This window comes from Eulemur rufifrons, chromosome 8 (genome assembly GCF_041146395.1).
Source record: "Eulemur rufifrons isolate Redbay chromosome 8, OSU_ERuf_1, whole genome shotgun sequence".
Lineage (NCBI taxonomy): Eukaryota > Metazoa > Chordata > Mammalia > Primates > Lemuridae > Eulemur > Eulemur rufifrons.
In genome coordinates this window covers 28,205,245-28,222,961 of record NC_090990.1, presented here as the reverse complement: position 1 = coordinate 28,222,961, position 17,717 = coordinate 28,205,245, and the positions used below count along the sequence as shown (strand labels likewise).

Below are 17,717 nucleotides of genomic sequence, written 5' to 3'. Positions count from 1 at the left end.
TATCTTATTATTTTCCCCTTCCGCTTTTCATTTCCTTGCTCACTTTCCCTTTGTTAATCACATTATAGGTTGAATATCCCAAATCTGAAAATCTGAAATCAAAATGCTCCAAAGCATGAACCTTTTTGAGCGCCAACATCATGCTCAGAGGAAGATTTTCAGATTTTGGGTACTCAAACAGTAAGCATAATGGCAAATGTTTGAAAATCTGAAAAAATTTGAAATCTGAAATACTTTCTTGGTCTCAAGCATTTCAGATAAGGGATATTCAGCCTGTATGTAATTGAAGTTTTATTATGCTGTCTAATTGTATGCTCCCTGTACTTAATTTAAAGGGGGAATAGAGAATTTGTTTTCTCTTTTTAAAACAAATAGTTTTTTCTTTATGGTCCTTGATTGATAACATGTTTGTTTTCACCTCACCCCAACCCCTTAAGGACTAGTGGGCTTCTGATAGAAAAGAGGTCATCTGTCTGTATGCCCACAGATTGGCTGGCAAGAGGGAGAAGTGTGTAAATGATTCTTTATCTGGATAATGAAAGTTTCTTTTTAATCAGTTATCCTCAGAAGCAAAGCCCTTGATGAAGCGGATAATTATCTGTTGAACAGAAATTTTAAAAAGAAAAATTCAAAGGAGCAGAGATATGAAAACAGTAGTGGTTAAAGTAAATCAAGTGCTTGCTATTTTTCAGGTATTGTGGTGTGGGATTTATATGCTTTGTCACATTTAATGCTCATAAGAACTCATGGGGATTTTACAGGTGAGAAAACTGAAGCTCAGACAGTCTGAGTAACTTCCCCAAGAGCTAGACCTAGTAATTGAAGTCTATTTGTCTTCAGAACCTGTGCTTCTCATTTAATGTGGTGAAGTCTCTAGTGGCAAAATGTACATTACTACTACATAATGGTAGAGACTGATTGAGTCTAAGAACCTTAGAGAAACCAGCTTGTGTTTTGCCTTAGAAGGTAAAGTTGCACAATGGATGTCACCTTGGTAGCTTCCTAAGCAGTTGACACTTGGTTCTATGAGAGTCCTTGGGCTTGTGCTTGTTAAACTTCCTTGGCATACCAATAGAACTTTGACTTTTAGGAGCAAGACCTAGAAAGTTCTAGAACTGGAAGGCATTACCATCAAGCATTTGTCTCTAGTTTACGTAAGTCCCTCCAGAAATGAATGGAAATGATTCTGAAAAGTTATAGGAAACATTGAAAGGCGGGTGTCAGTTCATCTTGGTTTCTGCCTTTTCTCCTCTGCTTTGCAGATGAATGTGTTTTCTTGCTAATACTCTCCTTCCCAGGTGAGCCAGGATTCTCTTCTTGATATTAAATTTGGTGATGTTTTTCTTAATGTTCACATTGAAGATATATTTGCCAGAGACAAAATTCCTATTGTCGTGGGAGGAACCAATTATTACATTGAGTCTCTGCTCTGGAAAGTTCTTGTCAATACCAAGGTAGGTTTAATTCACTTGTAACTCACTGAGAAATGGGTTCCTTTTTCTTGTTGGCCAATTTTAGTGGGAGGAAGGTTGACTCTTGGCCTATTTCTTATACTCAGCAACTGTAATTTTCCTACTTAATAATCTGAAGCAAATGCCACCTCCATACGTGAAGTGTACTCCTCCAGGCTGGCCTAAGGGAGGAGGCAGTGTGGGAAAAATGCTCCTGTGTGGATTAATTAGCATCTCCACATAAGTTAACAGTACATTAGTCTGATTCAGCCTTTTCTGTCTGGCAGCACAATGTATATGTCAGGGAGATGTCCAATACTGACCTTACTTATGGATATGCTGTAACATAGGGTAAGACTTTACAAACTGTAATATACTGGCAATCTGGTCTACTTTTTGGTCACCCTTGCTGAGAAGCCTGGACTCCTATATATGTTAAATTAGATGTGGTAGCTGTGGGACCTGTTTGTACTTCTGACAAGGAAGCAGGGTGGCTGAGTACTTCCTAGTGCAGTAAGTCCTCCTTCCTCTTTGTTTGCTGTGGCCTCACAGCACTTACCACAGCATACTGGAATTTTCTGGTTATGATCTGTCTCTCACGGTATGGCAAGATCTTCTGATTCATCTATATTTTGTATTCGTAACACTTTGCAAAGTGCTTGGCACATTGTCTCAATGTTTGTTGAATTGTTGAATTAAATTTACCGCTAAACCTTTGCTTAATAGCCCCAGAAGATGGGCACTGAGAAAGCAGCTGACCGGAAAGCAGAGCTTGAAAAGGAGGATGGCCATGCACTCCACAAACGCCTCAGCCAGGTGGACCCAGAAATGGCTGCCAAGCTGCACCCACATGACAAGCGCAAATTGGCCAGGTAAGGAAGCCTGGCCTGCTGACCCTGAACTCTTTAGTTAGGGGGCAGAGAGTTCTTCAGTCTGTCTCGGTGACGAGAGAGGCTTGGTAGTAGCAGTTAGTGGAGATTGATGTGTTTGTTGTTCTAGCTTAGCAGGTTGGGAGTCTCTGACTTATGCCTCAGTTCAACTCCCTCAATAAATAGTTGCACCCTACTTTGTTCTTACATTTTAAATGCATACATAGTACAATATCGTTTTTCCCTAGGGCCTATGTAATCTTGCTTCATTTTCTATTTGATCTTGGCTTGTATAACAGTTTTCATATAAATTTTTTTCTGGCATGCAGCCCGTGTACGTTCTGCATTGCATTTCATAATTGATTGTGCAATGCTGAGTTCTGCCCCAGCAGCTTTCCCAGTGGGAGGTAGGTTTTATAAACTGTCCTGTAGATCAGCTCACCTTTGCACATGGAGACTTTCTTGTTGGAAAGAGAGGTGTTGAATGAACTCATAAGGTCATGTTTTCTTAGGTTGTTTTGAAATTGCAGCCTCATGATTAGGTTTGTTTTTCTGCAGTATTGGGAATGATACCACTTCTGGCATAGTAGAACATCTAAAGAAGGACCTACTATTTGGATGGTTATACAGAGTAAATATAGTAACATCTGGCATTGATAGGGCTTACGAAGTGTTCCAATTAACCGAATTTTCTAGATTAGTGTTTCTTAATTCTTTTTTCATTATTGTCCTCTAGGAGCCTTTTTATTTATTTATTTTCTATTAAAAAAATTTGTTTTAGAGACAAGATCTCACTTTGTCACCCACATTAAAGTGTAGTGGCCCATCATAGCTCACTGTAACCTTGAATTCCTGGGCTCAAGAGATCTTCCCGCCTTGGCCTCCCAAAGTACTGGGATTATAGGTGTGAGCCACTGCGCCTGCCCCCAGGAGTCTTTTTAGAAATTTTTTTCCCAGTGGTTCCCCCTGCCAGTGAAATTTAATATTAAAAAATAGGATTTTTTTCAGGTAGGGTTGTCTTTCGTGGGGCACACATTGTATCTATTAAGTTTTTCATCTCCTTGAAGTCAGTATCACCCCATAAGAATGCATGTTGTAGATTAATGAAGTTTATACTTTTTAGTATCCAAACATTTTATTTTAAACATTTTAATAGGAATCTTTCCCCCCTTTTTTTTCTTAAAATTCGGAAACATGATGAACATTCATTTTTATATTATTTTATCACCTGATTCTTGAGTTTGGTCTTTATTATTCTCTCCTTTTACTAATCAGTTCTTCCTTATCAGCTCTCCTCATTTTGCTGCTTTTAAACTAGCAATAAGTTGGAGAGTTTTGTCTTAGTAAGAGTCGATAGGTTCCAAGCAAAAGTTCTAGATTCTCTCTTTTAGAGAGGATTGGAGGACTTCTTTCATCTTTCTTTTGATTTGAGGCTGTATTCTAACCTCCAGATAAGTGAAATATCTATTACTACATTTTTTTTCTCATAGATCTTCTTTTAGTGACCAGTGACACTGAAAGACAAGGGGGCTTCATTCTTGTGGTGGGGTTTCAGGAAGTAGAATTGGGTCAGGAAAGGGAAAGATCACTTTCAAGACGGTAAGTTGCAATCACGCAGAGTGGTAGAGTATAGATTTGGGAGTTAAATTACCCAGTGCTGCATATCATGGTAGATATGGACAGGCGTGGATGGTGGTTTAGGAAGGAGTATATGAGTTGTTTTTTCAGTGATCTTTCTGCCAGTAGAGCACTGGATTAGCCAGAAACATTCTTCATTAATTTTAGACATATTTAAAAAGAAAGCTGATAAGCTGGATATACGACATACTTGTATTGTGGGAAAGGCATGCCAGGCAGCGAGACCAGACTTGTTGGCTTGTAACAAAGTGTCCCAAACAAGCTCTTTTACTGCTTACCTGAAAGTGAATGAGAACCATTCTGTTTGTGTAGAAGAAACTTGTTTCTGAACTTAACTGATCTCAGGAAAATTTATGCATGTTTAGAAAAATAGTATTATTTCTTACTTTACCTAAAGTTTTCTCTAGGACCCTTTTTGCGTAGCTGTAGGATTAGCGTAATCCTAGTCCTTCACATCTTCTGGGATTTATGCAGTGAAAATGAGAATGAGACTTTCTATAATAAACAGCCTCTCTCCTTGTTTCACTTGAGAATGAATATATCCCAGTTGGTTTTATGGCTGTGCCCCTTCTCCCTGCTTTTAAACAACTCAGGAGCTTACAAGTGTTTGAAGAAACGGGAATCTCTCACAGTGAATTTCTTCATCGTCAACATGCAGAGGAAGGTGGTGGTCCCCTTGGAGGTCCTCTGAAGTTCTCTAACCCCTGCATCCTCTGGCTTCATGCTGACCAGACAGGTAAAAGCCCTTTGATGCCCCAGAGTCCATCTGAGATAGAACTTAGAGCATAAGTTACTGTATATAAAATGCTCAGAACCATGAGTGGCTCATAATAAGCACCAAAAATGTGTAAGCTATTAATTATATTATCATTGTCATTATTTGTTGACTTAGATATAGTGCCATTCCCCTAGGTGTCTGTCTGGAAAGGGAGGAAGGATAGCCCTGGCACTTAGGATAAGGTAGCAGGGGTGAGACAGTATGGAATGGGTGGAATGGGAAAGAGACTGCCATTCAGGGAAGGTCCAAAGGAGAAAGAGAAGGAAGCTTCCTGTGGAAGGAGGTCTGATCCCTTGGTTGGCTGGAGGCTGGATCACTGATTATTCTAGAAGCAGTAGGCCTGAGAAGTAGCTATGATGGTTAGTTAGCCTGATTGCATTTTGTTGCTAAAATGTAATAATGCCCTGTGATAGTAGTAACTTATTTATCCAGCAGACATTCAATGAAGCATCAGGTATTCTGCATACTACTTGAATTTCAGAGATAAATAAGAGGCAGTGCCTCCTCTTATGTAGCTTCCAGTCTAGTGGGGTGACAGACAAGGAAATAGATACTACAGTGTGATAAATGCAGGGCTAGAGATACATTCGGAGTGCTGTGGGGCCACAGAGAAGGGATGATGAATGTTCTCTTGGGGGAGTCGGACCAATTTACAAAGGTAACCTATGAGCTAGGTCTGGAGAGATGAGATTATTATGTGGACAGGCAGTATAGTGTAGTGATTAAGAGCACGGGCTCTGAGGCAGACTGTCTGATTTCAAATTCTTGCTCTACCATCTTCTAGCTATGTGAGTTGTAAGACAAGTTAGTTACCTTTCTGTACCCCAATTCTCTTATAAAGTGATTATAATAATAATACTGTATATCTCATAACTTCATTAAGGATTAGATGAATTTATATATACAAAGTGCTCAGAATGTGTCTGACACATGGTGGATCATCAGTAAACACAAACTTTTTAGGAAGATAGGAAACAATTGTTGCAGGCCGAGCCATAGCAATGGTAGAGATGTAGAAGGGCATAATTGAAGTGGTAAAAAATTTGTTAAATTAATCTGTTATAAATTTATAGAAGAATGAAATTTTTGTAAATAAAAACTTTTACTACAATTCAGCATAAAATAATGGTATCTGATTCACAATAAAGTTGTGTTTGACCATGCTATCTGAACGATTATGACCTCAAGCTTTGCTCCTTTGTCTGGTTTAGTAATTCAGGATATATTTAGGATGGCATTGGATTAAAGTTTCTTGTTTCTATTCGAGGTGTCCTCTGGGGGGTTCTTTAAAATAACACCAAGTTAGAGTACAATGACAAATTAAATGACAAAGAATTAAGGAAGGTAAACCAAGGGGTCTTCAGCCAGCTCTTAAACACATTGGATATACATTCCATATGAGAATAAAATATTTGTCCTTCATAACAGCTGTAGTTGTATGCTTTCTGTTAATACAATGAGAAGGCATGTACTTCATTCTGGCTGTTTTTATTTGAAGTTGCAGAGTCTTAAGTGTGAGTAAATGTAATGTGAATTACTATATAATCTGAATTCTGAATCCTTTCTTCCATTTGGACAGATTGTCTTTTTGTGGCAGTCTGTTCATTCACCATAGAAGTGATTGGTAGGCCCCTGTAACATGCTTGCTGGTTGATGGGCTAATTTGATTCAAGTCCTAGATGAGCGCTTGGATAAGAGGGTAGATGACATGCTTGCTGCTGGGCTCTTGGAGGAACTAAGAGATTTTCACAGACGCTATAATCAGAAGAATGCTTCAGAAAATAGGTAAGGATTTGGCTATTGCTCTGACCTACTCTCCATCTCTTGCCTGTGGTTGAAAGACCATAGACACAATACTGGCTTTAGATCTACTTGTTTATTAGCCTTTGTGTTTGGTATTGGCAAGACTTGTTGGAAGGAGGTTTGGTATACTTGTTACAGTTGCAATTTTCTAATCTTTCAGACATTCCCAGGAGTTATTTTTCAAGGAAGTAACCTGGGAGCTGGTGGGGAGGGGAAGGGAGAATTTCAGAGAGTCATTAATTGCTCAGAATCTCAGTTCCTCATCTGTGAAATAGAATGGCTCAACTAGGTCATCTCCAATGCCCCTGCTAGCTTTCAGAAGCAATGGCTCATCTGCTGATGCTCTCCTATTCCCAGCCAGGACTATCAACATGGTATCTTCCAATCAATTGGCTTCAAGGAATTTCACGAGTACCTGATCACTGAGGGAAAATGCACACCAGAGACTAGTAACCAGCTTCTAAAGAAAGGTGTGAATTCCTCCATCTAACCTAGTCTTGGACATCCTTGGGTGACAGAGTACCCTGCTGGTATGGTCTGAGAAAGAGCTGAGGCTAGAAGAGTACCAAATGGCTTTCAGCTCAGAATTGAGATTTGCATCCACCAAGTCTAACATTGTACTGCTGTGGCTGATTTTGTCTTCTGCTGGGCTGGGAGGGCCTGCCTCTCTCTAGGGTAAGAAGTGCTTACCTAGATGTTCTTATATCTACTGTATCTTTCAGGTATTGAGACTCTGAAACAAGTAACTAAGAGATACGCCCGGAAGCAAAACCGATGGGTTAAAAACCGTTTTTTGAGCAGTAAGTCTCATGTTTTTCTTAATCCCTGAGTCTGTTTTCAATAGAATATAGATGTCCTCAGCTAACCCAGAAAACAAACTTTAGTTTCTGGGCCTGTTCTAAGATTTTGGAACTGACCTGGGGCAGGGTTGATTATGATTATCTAGGTATATTTTCTTGTGATGCCTCGGAAAAAAAAAAAATTAAGTTTTCACTGAGGAGCCTGTTTATGCCTCCAACAGATAGGTACTGCAAACAGCTGCAAACAAAATAGCAATGTCTTCTTAGCAGAGTTGATGTTCAAGGTTGATTTTAGCTTCACTTTTGTACCTGAAGAACAATCAGATTTCTGTAGGGAGGATTTCCTATTTACAATATTTTTTTGGCCAAATGAGCAGTATAAAAAGACAAAACAGGCCAGGTCTGGTGGCTCTTGCCTGTAATCTCAGCACTTTGGGAGGCTGAGGTGGGAGGATCGCTTGAGGCCAGGAGTTCGAGACCCGACTGAGTAATATAGGGAGACCCCATCTCTACCAAAAATAAAAAAGTTAGCCAGGTGTGGTGGCGCATGCCTGTAGTCCCAGCTACTCGGGAGGCTGAGGCAGGAGGATCACTTGAGCCCAGGAGTTTGAGGTTGAAGTGAGCTATGATGATGCCACTGCACTCTAGCCCAGACAACAGAGTGAGATCTTGTCTCAAAAAAAAAAAAAAAGACAAAGCCTTCACCACTTCCCCCAGCATCTCCATCATGGCATCATGGTCATGTATGTAGTGCTTCAGATTGCTCCAACTTTGTTCCAGCTGAAACTTTTGTTGAATAGCACTTTTAAGGGAAAGGAAAGGAAATTCTTATTCATTGACCCTGTACTTTGTCTTTGGCACTAAATTTCATGCTATTCATATATTATTGAGCCTTTGCGTAGGTGTTATTCTTTTCTTTTTACAGATAAGAAAATGAGGGGCTAGAGAAGTTAAATAACTTGCCCCAAATCCCCCAGCTAATAGGCAGTACTTTGTTCATATGCTTTTTTTTTTTTTCCACATTATGTTGAGTGAATCTTCATATGCTTCTAGATGATCCCATGTCTACCTTTTGCTCTCAGTTACAGACAGGGCCAGCTGAAACTTCCACTCCTGCTCCTTGATGCCTGGGAACATAATACACCTTGATCCATGTTGTTGATCACTAGATTGGTGACGTTATCTCTCCTAGCTCCCGCCCTCTTCCTGAGCTTCCCATTGGAGTTCTGGTGCCAAGAGACTCTTTACACTGTCTTCTACTTATCCTGCTTTCTCTGCATGTAGAAGAAGGTAGAAGTCTTAGTGCCAGCTGAAGTGGAAGCTCAGTACTGTACTGCAAATTTCTAATGCAGCTTCTCTTCTACCCTAGCCGGACAATAAGTCTGTAACAAAGGGCTTTTTTGGTAATAAATTGAAACTTCCTCCTGCAGTAAAGCCACAATAACTCCTCCATCTCTGAGGCAGGAGGAGCTGATGGCATAGTGTGTCACGTGCCTGTTCCTCATTCGTGTGTATGCCGGCACAGTCCTGGAGCTAGAGTGAAAGGCACAGCTGCCCTGTAAATCAGGAGCTGCATGCAATTGGCCAGGGCTGGTCTGTTGGGATATGGTTCTGGCAAGAAGCCAGAGGGACTTCCCCACCCCAGCTTGGCCTTGGACCCAAGCCAGAAATAGCAGCTGGGAGCCGAGAACTTGTTGAAAGGTGCTTAGACAGGGCACAGAAGCCCAACAAAGGGCTTAGAGGAGAAAGGAAAATGTAGAGTGGCCTGGAAACAGGTGCAGAGCTTAGCCAAGGCCAGGTGTGCTGTGGATGCTGCCTGCACCCTCCCAGTCTCACCTTTCCATGTGGTGGCAGGTGCAGCCCAGTCCAGTTTATGAAGAATCTTATTTGTGGTTGGCACAATCAAAAGGCTAGCACCTGCCAGCCGTTGGCATCCCAAGGCCTTTGATGTTTTTGTCCATGGGGTGATGCTCTTTGCCTTTGGGCAACTGACTTAACTTAGCTGTGGAAGGCAATTTAGTGTGTGTGTAGGCTGGGGAAGCTACCATCAGAGACTAAACTCTTGCAATGTGATTGGCTAAGATGGGTGAAACGTCCGTAAGCTGTACTCTTCGCTACCTCCAGTCTCATCTCCATTCAGAAATGTTTACCAGAGTGTTTCTTGAATACCCTCTGGATCTGGTTCTTAAACGAGGGGGCTCAACTAGATATTTCCAGGGCTTCTTTCTAGTTCTCAGATTCAGTGGCTCATTGGCTGATACTATTCTGTTCCCAGCCCATGATTATCAGCTTGCTGTCAAGGAGTTTCACAAATACTAAGCTTCTGAAGGGATACGTGCAAACCTGAGACCTAAAGAAAGCTGCAAACTGTCTTACCACAGAGCGCCATCACTGTAAGATGATATGGAGCTTAGAACAGGCACTCACTTAAAGCATTAGTTTCTTTCTTTCTATAATGTGCTTGCTATCTTTATATTGTAGCCCACACAGTGGTTATTAGAGCTGTTACTCTATTCTGGTTTCCTGACTGATCTGGAAGATCCTGTACTCGAGTCTCTGGATTATACAGCTAGGCTTATTGGCTGCAGATCAGTGAAACCTCCAGGTCTTTCTTGGATTGTGCTTCATGTTTCTGGTTAGAATAAATAGCATGGCAGAATATTTATTCCTTTGGCCCCTGTGTGTCCCTTAAGGATTTTGGAGTCCTGGGAGTAGAATAGATTGGGTCTTGGAGGCTGACCTCTCACAGCTTTTCTTTGTTACCATTAGGACCTGGTCCCAGTGTCCCCCCAGTATATGGATTAGAAGTATCTGATGTCTCGAAGTGGGATGAGTCTGTTCTCGAACCTGCTCTTGGAATCGTGCAGAGTTTCATCCAGGTGATTATTAATCATGGTACAGTCTGTTTTCTGGTTTTCAGAGCACTTTCCTTAGCTAATTATTGCTATATTGTGGAACCAAGCCTTCTTTTCCATGGAATAAAGCAGAAGGGCTTGCTGCTTTTAGGTACCTGGAGGTTGCGTTTCTCCTTTTACATTTTTTAGAAAGGTTATTGCTAAAATGTGTACACAGCTCTCCTGCTCTTTGGGGTGAGAAAAAGGAATCTTGGGAAAATCCCACTCCCCATAATATCAAAGAATTATATCCAAATCTCTTTGAATTGAATGCTCTTGCCACTTTTGTTCTTTTAGGGCCACAAGCCTGCAGCTGCTCCAATAAAGATGCCGTACAGTGAAACTGAGAACAAGAGAAGTTATCACATGTGTGATTTCTGTGATCGAATCATCATTGGGGACCGTGAATGGGCAGGTAGAGTATGGGGAAAGGTATGGAGAAATCTGTAAGGGTGAGGTCACATTGGCTTCATGAAATATAAGGTCTTTGGTAGGTTGAACGCTACAGTCTGTTTATTTGTAAAGGTACAGCCAGATTCCTCTAAGAGCCTGTGCCCAAATTCCCTGGAGGCTTCCCCCGATTGGGGAATTGTTTCTGTATTGTGAAATTCAAAGGGAGATTAGATGCCCTCTAGCTTCAGCTGGAATAGATATTTTGTACTGAGAGGTCTGCGATTAACTTTCTCCTTTTTTTTTTTTTTTGAGACAGTCTTGCTCTGTTGCCTGGGATAGAGTGCTGTGACATCACCCTGGCTCACAGCAACCTCAAACTCCTGGGCCCAAGCAATCCTCCTGCGTCAGCCTCCTGAATAGCTGGGACCACAGGCATGCACCACTATGCCTGGCTAATTTTTTTTTTTTTCCCATTTTTAATTGTCCAGCTAATTTCTTTCTATTTTTTTAGTAGAGACAGGGTCTTGCTCTTGCTGAGGCTGGTCTTGAACTCCTGACCTCGGCTTCCCAGAGTCCTAGGAAACTTTCTCCTTTGACTTCACAATCTTGCTTTAGAGGAGTTTAGTACTCAGTGGGGATAAGATAGGATTGTAAGGGAAGCCGGGCAACTCCTCCAAGAGACTAGAAGAAGCAGAAGCATAGCTGGGAGGGAGCAGGAAGGGCAGTTACTACTCCTAATACATTCTTCAAAAGTGGTGTCTCTTCAGTAATTTTTGAGGTAGTATGTTGAAATGGCAGTAGTTGCTAAAACTGTGATGAAAAGATGTTAAGGGAAACCGTGGAGGCAAGCCTGTCAGGCATGTATAAAGAAGGTAGCCCCCCACCAACCCAAGGCCAGCCCCACCCTCGGGCTGCTTTAGAGCCTGGGTCTGCCTCTTCTGGCATTGTAGGATTTCTGTTGTCTTCCAGTCAAATCCCAGAGGGCTTTGTCCCCAAGCCTTGAATTTACATGGTATTTAGAAACTGGTATAAGGCCTGCTCCTTTTAGGCACAGTGGGGCTTGTAGATTACCCAGCGGCTGGGATCCTTCTGTTCAGGGTACTGTTTTGCATGGGATTCTCAATGAAGTAGATTTTTCTCCTCATATCAACCAATAGAATGATTAGGTCTATTAACTGGTAACTCTGGCAAAATGAACTCCATTGTCAGAGACTGGGGATGGCTGTGATTGCCCAACCAGCAGAAGAAGCCTTGATTGTTGATTGTCCGTTGGTTTATAATGATGAAAGGGGAAGGGAAAGAGAGTGTCTGATTGTTTTTTCTAAAGGAAACTTAGTGGTTCGATTTGTCAAATGTCCTTCAGGGATAGCCTTAGAGAAGCAACATGTGTGAGCCTTTGTGAGCTTAGCTTGTGTAAGCCCTTCTGTAGTGCCATCTGTCAAGTCCTTGCTCCCATCTCCTGCTGTCATGGAGAGCCAGCCCAGAAGCCCTTTTTTTTTTTTTGCCTTAGGCTCTAGCTGGAGAACAAAGCTGACTATTTTCCCCAATTAAACTTTTCTTTGACTTCTAACCTTCCTTGCTTCCAAACCCTTAAAAATGATGTTTTTGATGTGTATAAAAGAGAATTTAATCTAGTCATCTCTTTAGGTGTTCCCAGATGAAATTTCCTTGAAAAAAGAACAGGATAGTAAAAATGAGCCTGTACAAGTTAGTCAGAAGGTGGGAACTGTCTTAGAAGTGACAGGTCAGCAGTTGCTATCAGGCAGCAGTGGCCTTTAAGTTTTGCTGCTCTGTGGCCCCTCAGAAGAGATTGTCAGAGATGAATACCCCTTACTGTCTCCCTGGAGCATTGTGTGCTCAGAGAATAGGTCATTCAAATGGCCTATCTGACCTGGGCATGGGGATGTCAGACTAGGAGGGACAACCTGGGAGAGCAGGGAAGGACTGGGAAAGACAGCTGTGTTCCTCACCTCTCTGTAGGGCCGAGCGCTGCAGGCATGAGGCAGGACATACAGACGAGGATTTGAATTTCTAACTTTTTAGCCTTATGAGTTGAAATGCATCTGTAACGGGAAGCCCCATGCCATAGAGACCTAATTCTGGAAAGTAGGGTCTCTCTTTAAAGCTGTAGGTCTAAGCAAAAGCGTTTACCTGCTGTGTGACCTTAGACTTGGACAAAATATAAGACCTCTCTGAACTTTAGTTTCCCCTTCTACAAAATGAGCAGAATAGTTCTGTTGTCCTGCAAGACCGTTGTAAGGATTAGTGATGTAAAGTACCTAGCAGGGGGCACTTGATATGTGGTAGCTCACTCTAGTTTGCTGGCTAGCGGCCATGTAATTTATTCTTCCCTTAAAAATGCTCAGCAGTTATACCAATACGTGTGTCGATCCTGTTATTTATTGTTAAAGAAAAGGATTGTATAGTTAATTTTATTTGCTTCTAGGATTAATTCTAGAAAATTTTAATGAGTTTTTTATTTGGTTGGTTTGGTTTTGTCTTATCAGCGCATACAAAATCCAAATCCCACTTGCACCAACTGAAGAAAAGAAGAAGGTTGGACTCAGATGCTGTCAACACCATAGAAAGTCAGAGTATTTCCCCAGACCGTGACAAAGAGCTTAAAGAGAAGGGATCCCCAGGGCAGAGTGATCAAGAGCTGAAACCCAACATTTAAGAGACGCATCCAGTGGCCTTTGCAAAGGTGGCGGGGATCCAGTTCAGGAGGGAGGAGTGTCCCTGTCTCCCTGTCTGGACTGAGGAGTGCTGTGCAGAAAGCTCCCACCGTTTTCTTTCATTCAGTGGCACGGTTTTAAAGCCTCATGTTCTCTCTAATGGAACCAGCAGGTCTTGTCAGCTCCTTGTGTGGCTGATGTGTCTGGTAATGATGTAGTTCAAAAAGGGATTTTTTTCCTTTGAACCTTAAAGCTTCTATTTTTAAAAGAGGCACAGACTGTACAGTTTTATACGTGAAGATCTTTTTAGTGGTGACTACCAGGATTCACTATATCCCTTAAAAGAAGTTTTTATGTCCCTGACTGGCTAAAATTATCTAATTTTCAGATGCTTTTGTAGATGACTGAAGTATTGTGAACCACAAATTAGGAGTTCTAGATTTGAGTGAATGGCAGGAATGGACCAGCCCCAGTGAGATGATTAAGTGAACCAACCAGTTCTTGGAATTCCACAGAGAAGGGAGAGAATCAGCAGCCTGAGGTAGCTGTGACATGGGACTTGAAGACTAAAGACTTTGAAATTTGTTGAGCTGCTCCTATGTGATCCTATCACTGCTGTCTTTCTGAATTGGGAGTCTATATTTGTATTGAAAGGTAAATAAAGAAAAAGTTTGCAAGAGCCTCTTTAATCCTTAAAAAAATATATATGTCCATGTCTGGTTTATATACAACGTGTTCTATTATCAACATGGTAGCTTTTTTTCAAAATTGGCATTCTTCATAGATCATGCTGTCTGTTCATTTATGTAGCAGATGTTTATTGAGCACTTATATATTACTTGAAGACATTTGGAGAAGGTCTTTTATTGAAGATTTATTATTTCCAGTTGAAGCCCTCTTTTTGGAGTGATCCGAGCTAACAGCAGTGTTAAATATTTATTTATATAACATAAAATAAAGTATTCTTACGTGTACAGTGCAGTGGCATTGATTATAGTGACATTGCTGTGCAACCATCACCACTGTTTATTTCCAAAACTTTTTTGTCACTTCAAACAGAAAATGCTGTACTCCTTAAGCAGTGACTCCCCACTCAAACATATTTTATTTGTTCAGAATCTACTATATGAGAGTTCCTGGACTAGGCTAGAGGGAATGCAGATACGAGATGAGGACCTTGCCGTCAGGGGGCTTATAAATAATCCTGTGTATGTACATAAACAACCAACCTAGGCAAGAAAGTATCAAAGCCATAAAAGCTCTGTAGATTGTCCATTTAGAGGGAAGAGGAAGGGATCATAGAAGAAGGATCATTTCTGCTGGACCTTAAGAAGCAATTCTTGGTGCATGTATTGTTACCTATGCATACAAGATTACATAGAGGAGAAGGTAGAGTAAAAAAAAAACTAAATTGACCTTTTTAACAGTCCTGAATTCCAGAGCCTCACCTTAACTGATTTGAATCTCAAGAATAAATTTATTCTGTGGTCAAAGAAGAAACCATCCTTGTATCCACCCAGTCTTGTTCTTAACGTGGTATAATTTTCTCAATCAGTTTCTTGACTGTTTTAGGACCTAATAGGGTGGGAAGCCACATCTTCCCGCTGGGAGTGGAGATGAGTACTTGCTGTGAGCCAAACAGTGCACTTTATGTACATTATCTTCTCCCACAGCCCTGGGAGGGAGATGCTGTTCCCATTGCTGTAGCCAGCAGGGAAGCCGAGGCTCAGCAAAGGAGCATAGCCAGGAAGTGGCAGGGCTGGAGTGGCGGTGAGGCTGGTAGACTTGTACTATAAAGAACGGTATTAAGCTGGCTGTTCTTAGGGAGGAAACTTAGTCTCTGAAATGTTTTCCACTCAATTGCTAAATATGTTTTAAAGCTTAAAAAAGTATCAGTGGACAAACAGGAAAAACTAGTTTTAATAATCCTACCTCAAAAAGCCTTTAATCCTTCCATCTGAAATACCTGGAGCAGTAACTTCTCATTGAACTCATTGTTATCTCTATGGCAATTGGAAATAAGGAGTTTTTTACCAAAAAAAAAAAATCAAAGTGCCCAATATTTATGAAGCATCTATTAAGTTCAAGGCATTGTGGTTGGGCCTAGTGCCCATATACTTAGAAACTGTAAATTCAGCAAGATGGAATTCCTTCAACAGCAGCAAAGAACCTGGGAAGGCAGAACACGCCTTAGAGATCTGCTTGCTGCTCTGGTCTGACGTATCGCCCTGAGTAGGTTTCCCCTTCTTTGCCTGCTGCCCTCTGAATGGCTTTGCTGTTGAATGTAGGGAAGGAAAGTAATTCTGTCTTGTGATTGTCATAAATATGGAGATGAAAGAATCCTTAACCCCTTCTTGTACAGAGGGGGGAACTGAGGCCCAAAACATGGATATTCTACAGTTACGGAGCAGTTTGTGGCAAAGCCAGGACAACTCAGGTCACCTCTCTTACATGACTGCTATATCTCATGCCAGATCTCATTTAAGAGCTGAGAAGTACCACAGAGACCAGCTTTGGGCATCCTTGCTCAGCCTGGAGTGAGGATGAGGAATGCCGCTTTGCATCATCTGGCCGCAGCTGTTCCCATGACGAGCAGAGCCTTCCAGCCCAGGTACCAGAGTCCAGTCCCACACAGCAGCAGTGCTATCTAAATGGCCTTTGTAATTAATTCTAACACTCCGCGAGCTATTGGGTTCATCTACCTCTTTCAGTAAAAATCTGGATTAGGCTTTAGATACTGCATGTAGTTAGGCCAATGTTGTTTTAAGTGGTTAGGAAGTACTTTGAAGAGAGCTGGATTCTTAGTCTTCGAACATTTCGCTTGATTATTAGGACTAAGGAGAACAGCTCATCTGTAGTCCAGGTTGGTGGTTTGCTCCTTTGTAACACTCAGTAATTATTTGTGTTCTCAGCCTTAGTTCCACATTCTACAAAGGGGATTTTTCTGCTTCAAACAAAACACACAGTGTAACATTATAAAACAGCAGCTACCCCCACATACACACAAATGCATAAAAGCAAGCTTTTAGGAATGCAGTGACCAGTCTGTGTCCCCAGCACCTAGAAACAAATATTTGTGGAAGTAATTACACGAAAGCATAAAAGTCAAGTGGGTCTCTACGTAAGTGATCTGCTTCAATCCTTACATAGCCTTTAGCCACGATGAGGAAATCTCGGGATGGTAGCCACAGGCAGGAATTTCGTTATTTGATTGTCACCTACTTGGGCAGTTAGGGCTGTTTTCTAAAATGATGGCCAACTGGTTATTTATACAGCTATTCTGAATGTGTACAAAGGGAAGCTACATGGTTGTGTTAGGGTAAAAGGCTAAGTCGCTGTAACAAAGACACTCAATAATACAGTGGCTTAAAGAACAAAGAAGTTCATTCTTTCTCACGTAACAGCTCTGAAGGGAGTTAACGTGTCTAAAGTGAGCAGTCCAGGTCAGTGGGGCAGCTCTGCTCCAAATGGTCATTCGGGGACACAGGTTCCTTGTCTCATGTTGCTTCCACATCCTCTGGAGCATTGTCCTCATCTGCTGTGTGCTGGAAGCTGGGTCATCACTGGTCTCAGCCGGTGGGAAGGAGAAAAGGAGCAGGGAGAAGGGCCCACTGCCTGAAGGCCTACCCCGCAGTGGCAGGCATACTTCTGCGTGCGTTCCCACTTTCCATTGGCAAGAACTTAGTCCTCTGGCCACACCTACCTGCCAGGGAGGCTGAGAAATGTAGTCAAACCTTGTGCCAAGAAGGAATGGGAGAACAGATTTTGGTGGACAACTTGCAGTCTCCACTAAATTGGTATCTTGGAAAGAGCACTGAATTCCAGGCTCATTTAACTAATTAACTCTGTTAGTTTGCTAGGGGCAAATCTATTTTCCCATCTGTGAAATTAGTGAATTGTGTAGAGCTGACCTATGAAATATTTCAAAAAGTAAAGCTTGACAAAATCCTGGCTGGTGGGACTTTTAAGATGGGAATAAAAAAGCATTTATAGGAAATGTGAGACTGTATGAGCCTTAGAGCCAATGGCTGATACTTTAAAAATGGTGGGGAAGAAAGAAAGTATTTTGCTGGCATTGTGGAGTAACTGAACTAATGACTGCCTATCTCCAGCCTTTGTTTTATTGGGAGTGGGGGGAGGAAAAAAAAGAAAGAAATTGCTATCTGTATTTGCAACTGAACGCTTTCCTATCTAATATACTATCTGTGTGACCTTGGGAAAATTGCTTAAGCAGCTTCAGTTTCCTCATGTGTAGAATGGTGTTATCTCCTCCAGGGAACATGGTAAAGATTAAATGAGGTAGGTCCTTTTATAAATAGCATAGTGTTTTGGCACCATAGTGCCCAGTAAACAGTAAGTATTGATTGGATTTATTTGCTTCATTGGGGAAAAATTGTTAATGCTACTAAAGGGTTG

The 17,717-nt window shown here is 41.5% G+C and overlaps 1 protein-coding gene across 3 annotated transcripts in view; it reads left to right on the top strand.

Moving 5' to 3' along the window:
- TRIT1 (tRNA isopentenyltransferase 1) overlaps positions 1-14,002 on the top strand; it is a 40,799-nt gene extending 26,797 nt beyond the window's left edge. The window contains exons 3-11 of one of the 3 annotated variants that reach the window (XM_069477742.1): positions 1,356-1,454; positions 2,178-2,323; positions 4,552-4,694; positions 6,410-6,521; positions 6,897-7,009; positions 7,262-7,339; positions 10,109-10,218; positions 10,531-10,648; positions 13,134-13,970. In XM_069477742.1, coding sequence (XP_069333843.1) covers positions 1,356-1,454; positions 2,178-2,323; positions 4,552-4,694; positions 6,410-6,521; positions 6,897-7,009; positions 7,262-7,339; positions 10,109-10,218; positions 10,531-10,648; positions 13,134-13,303 — 1,089 coding nt within the window. In that variant the 3' untranslated portion in view covers positions 13,304-13,970. Of the gene's footprint in view, positions 1-1,355; positions 1,455-2,177; positions 2,324-4,551; positions 4,695-6,409; positions 6,522-6,896; positions 7,010-7,261; positions 7,340-10,108; positions 10,219-10,530; positions 10,649-13,133 lie in introns of all 3 variants that reach the window. The other 2 variants (XM_069477745.1, XM_069477743.1) reach the window with 2 other exon arrangements.
- Positions 14,003-17,717: the final 3,715 nt, after the last annotated feature.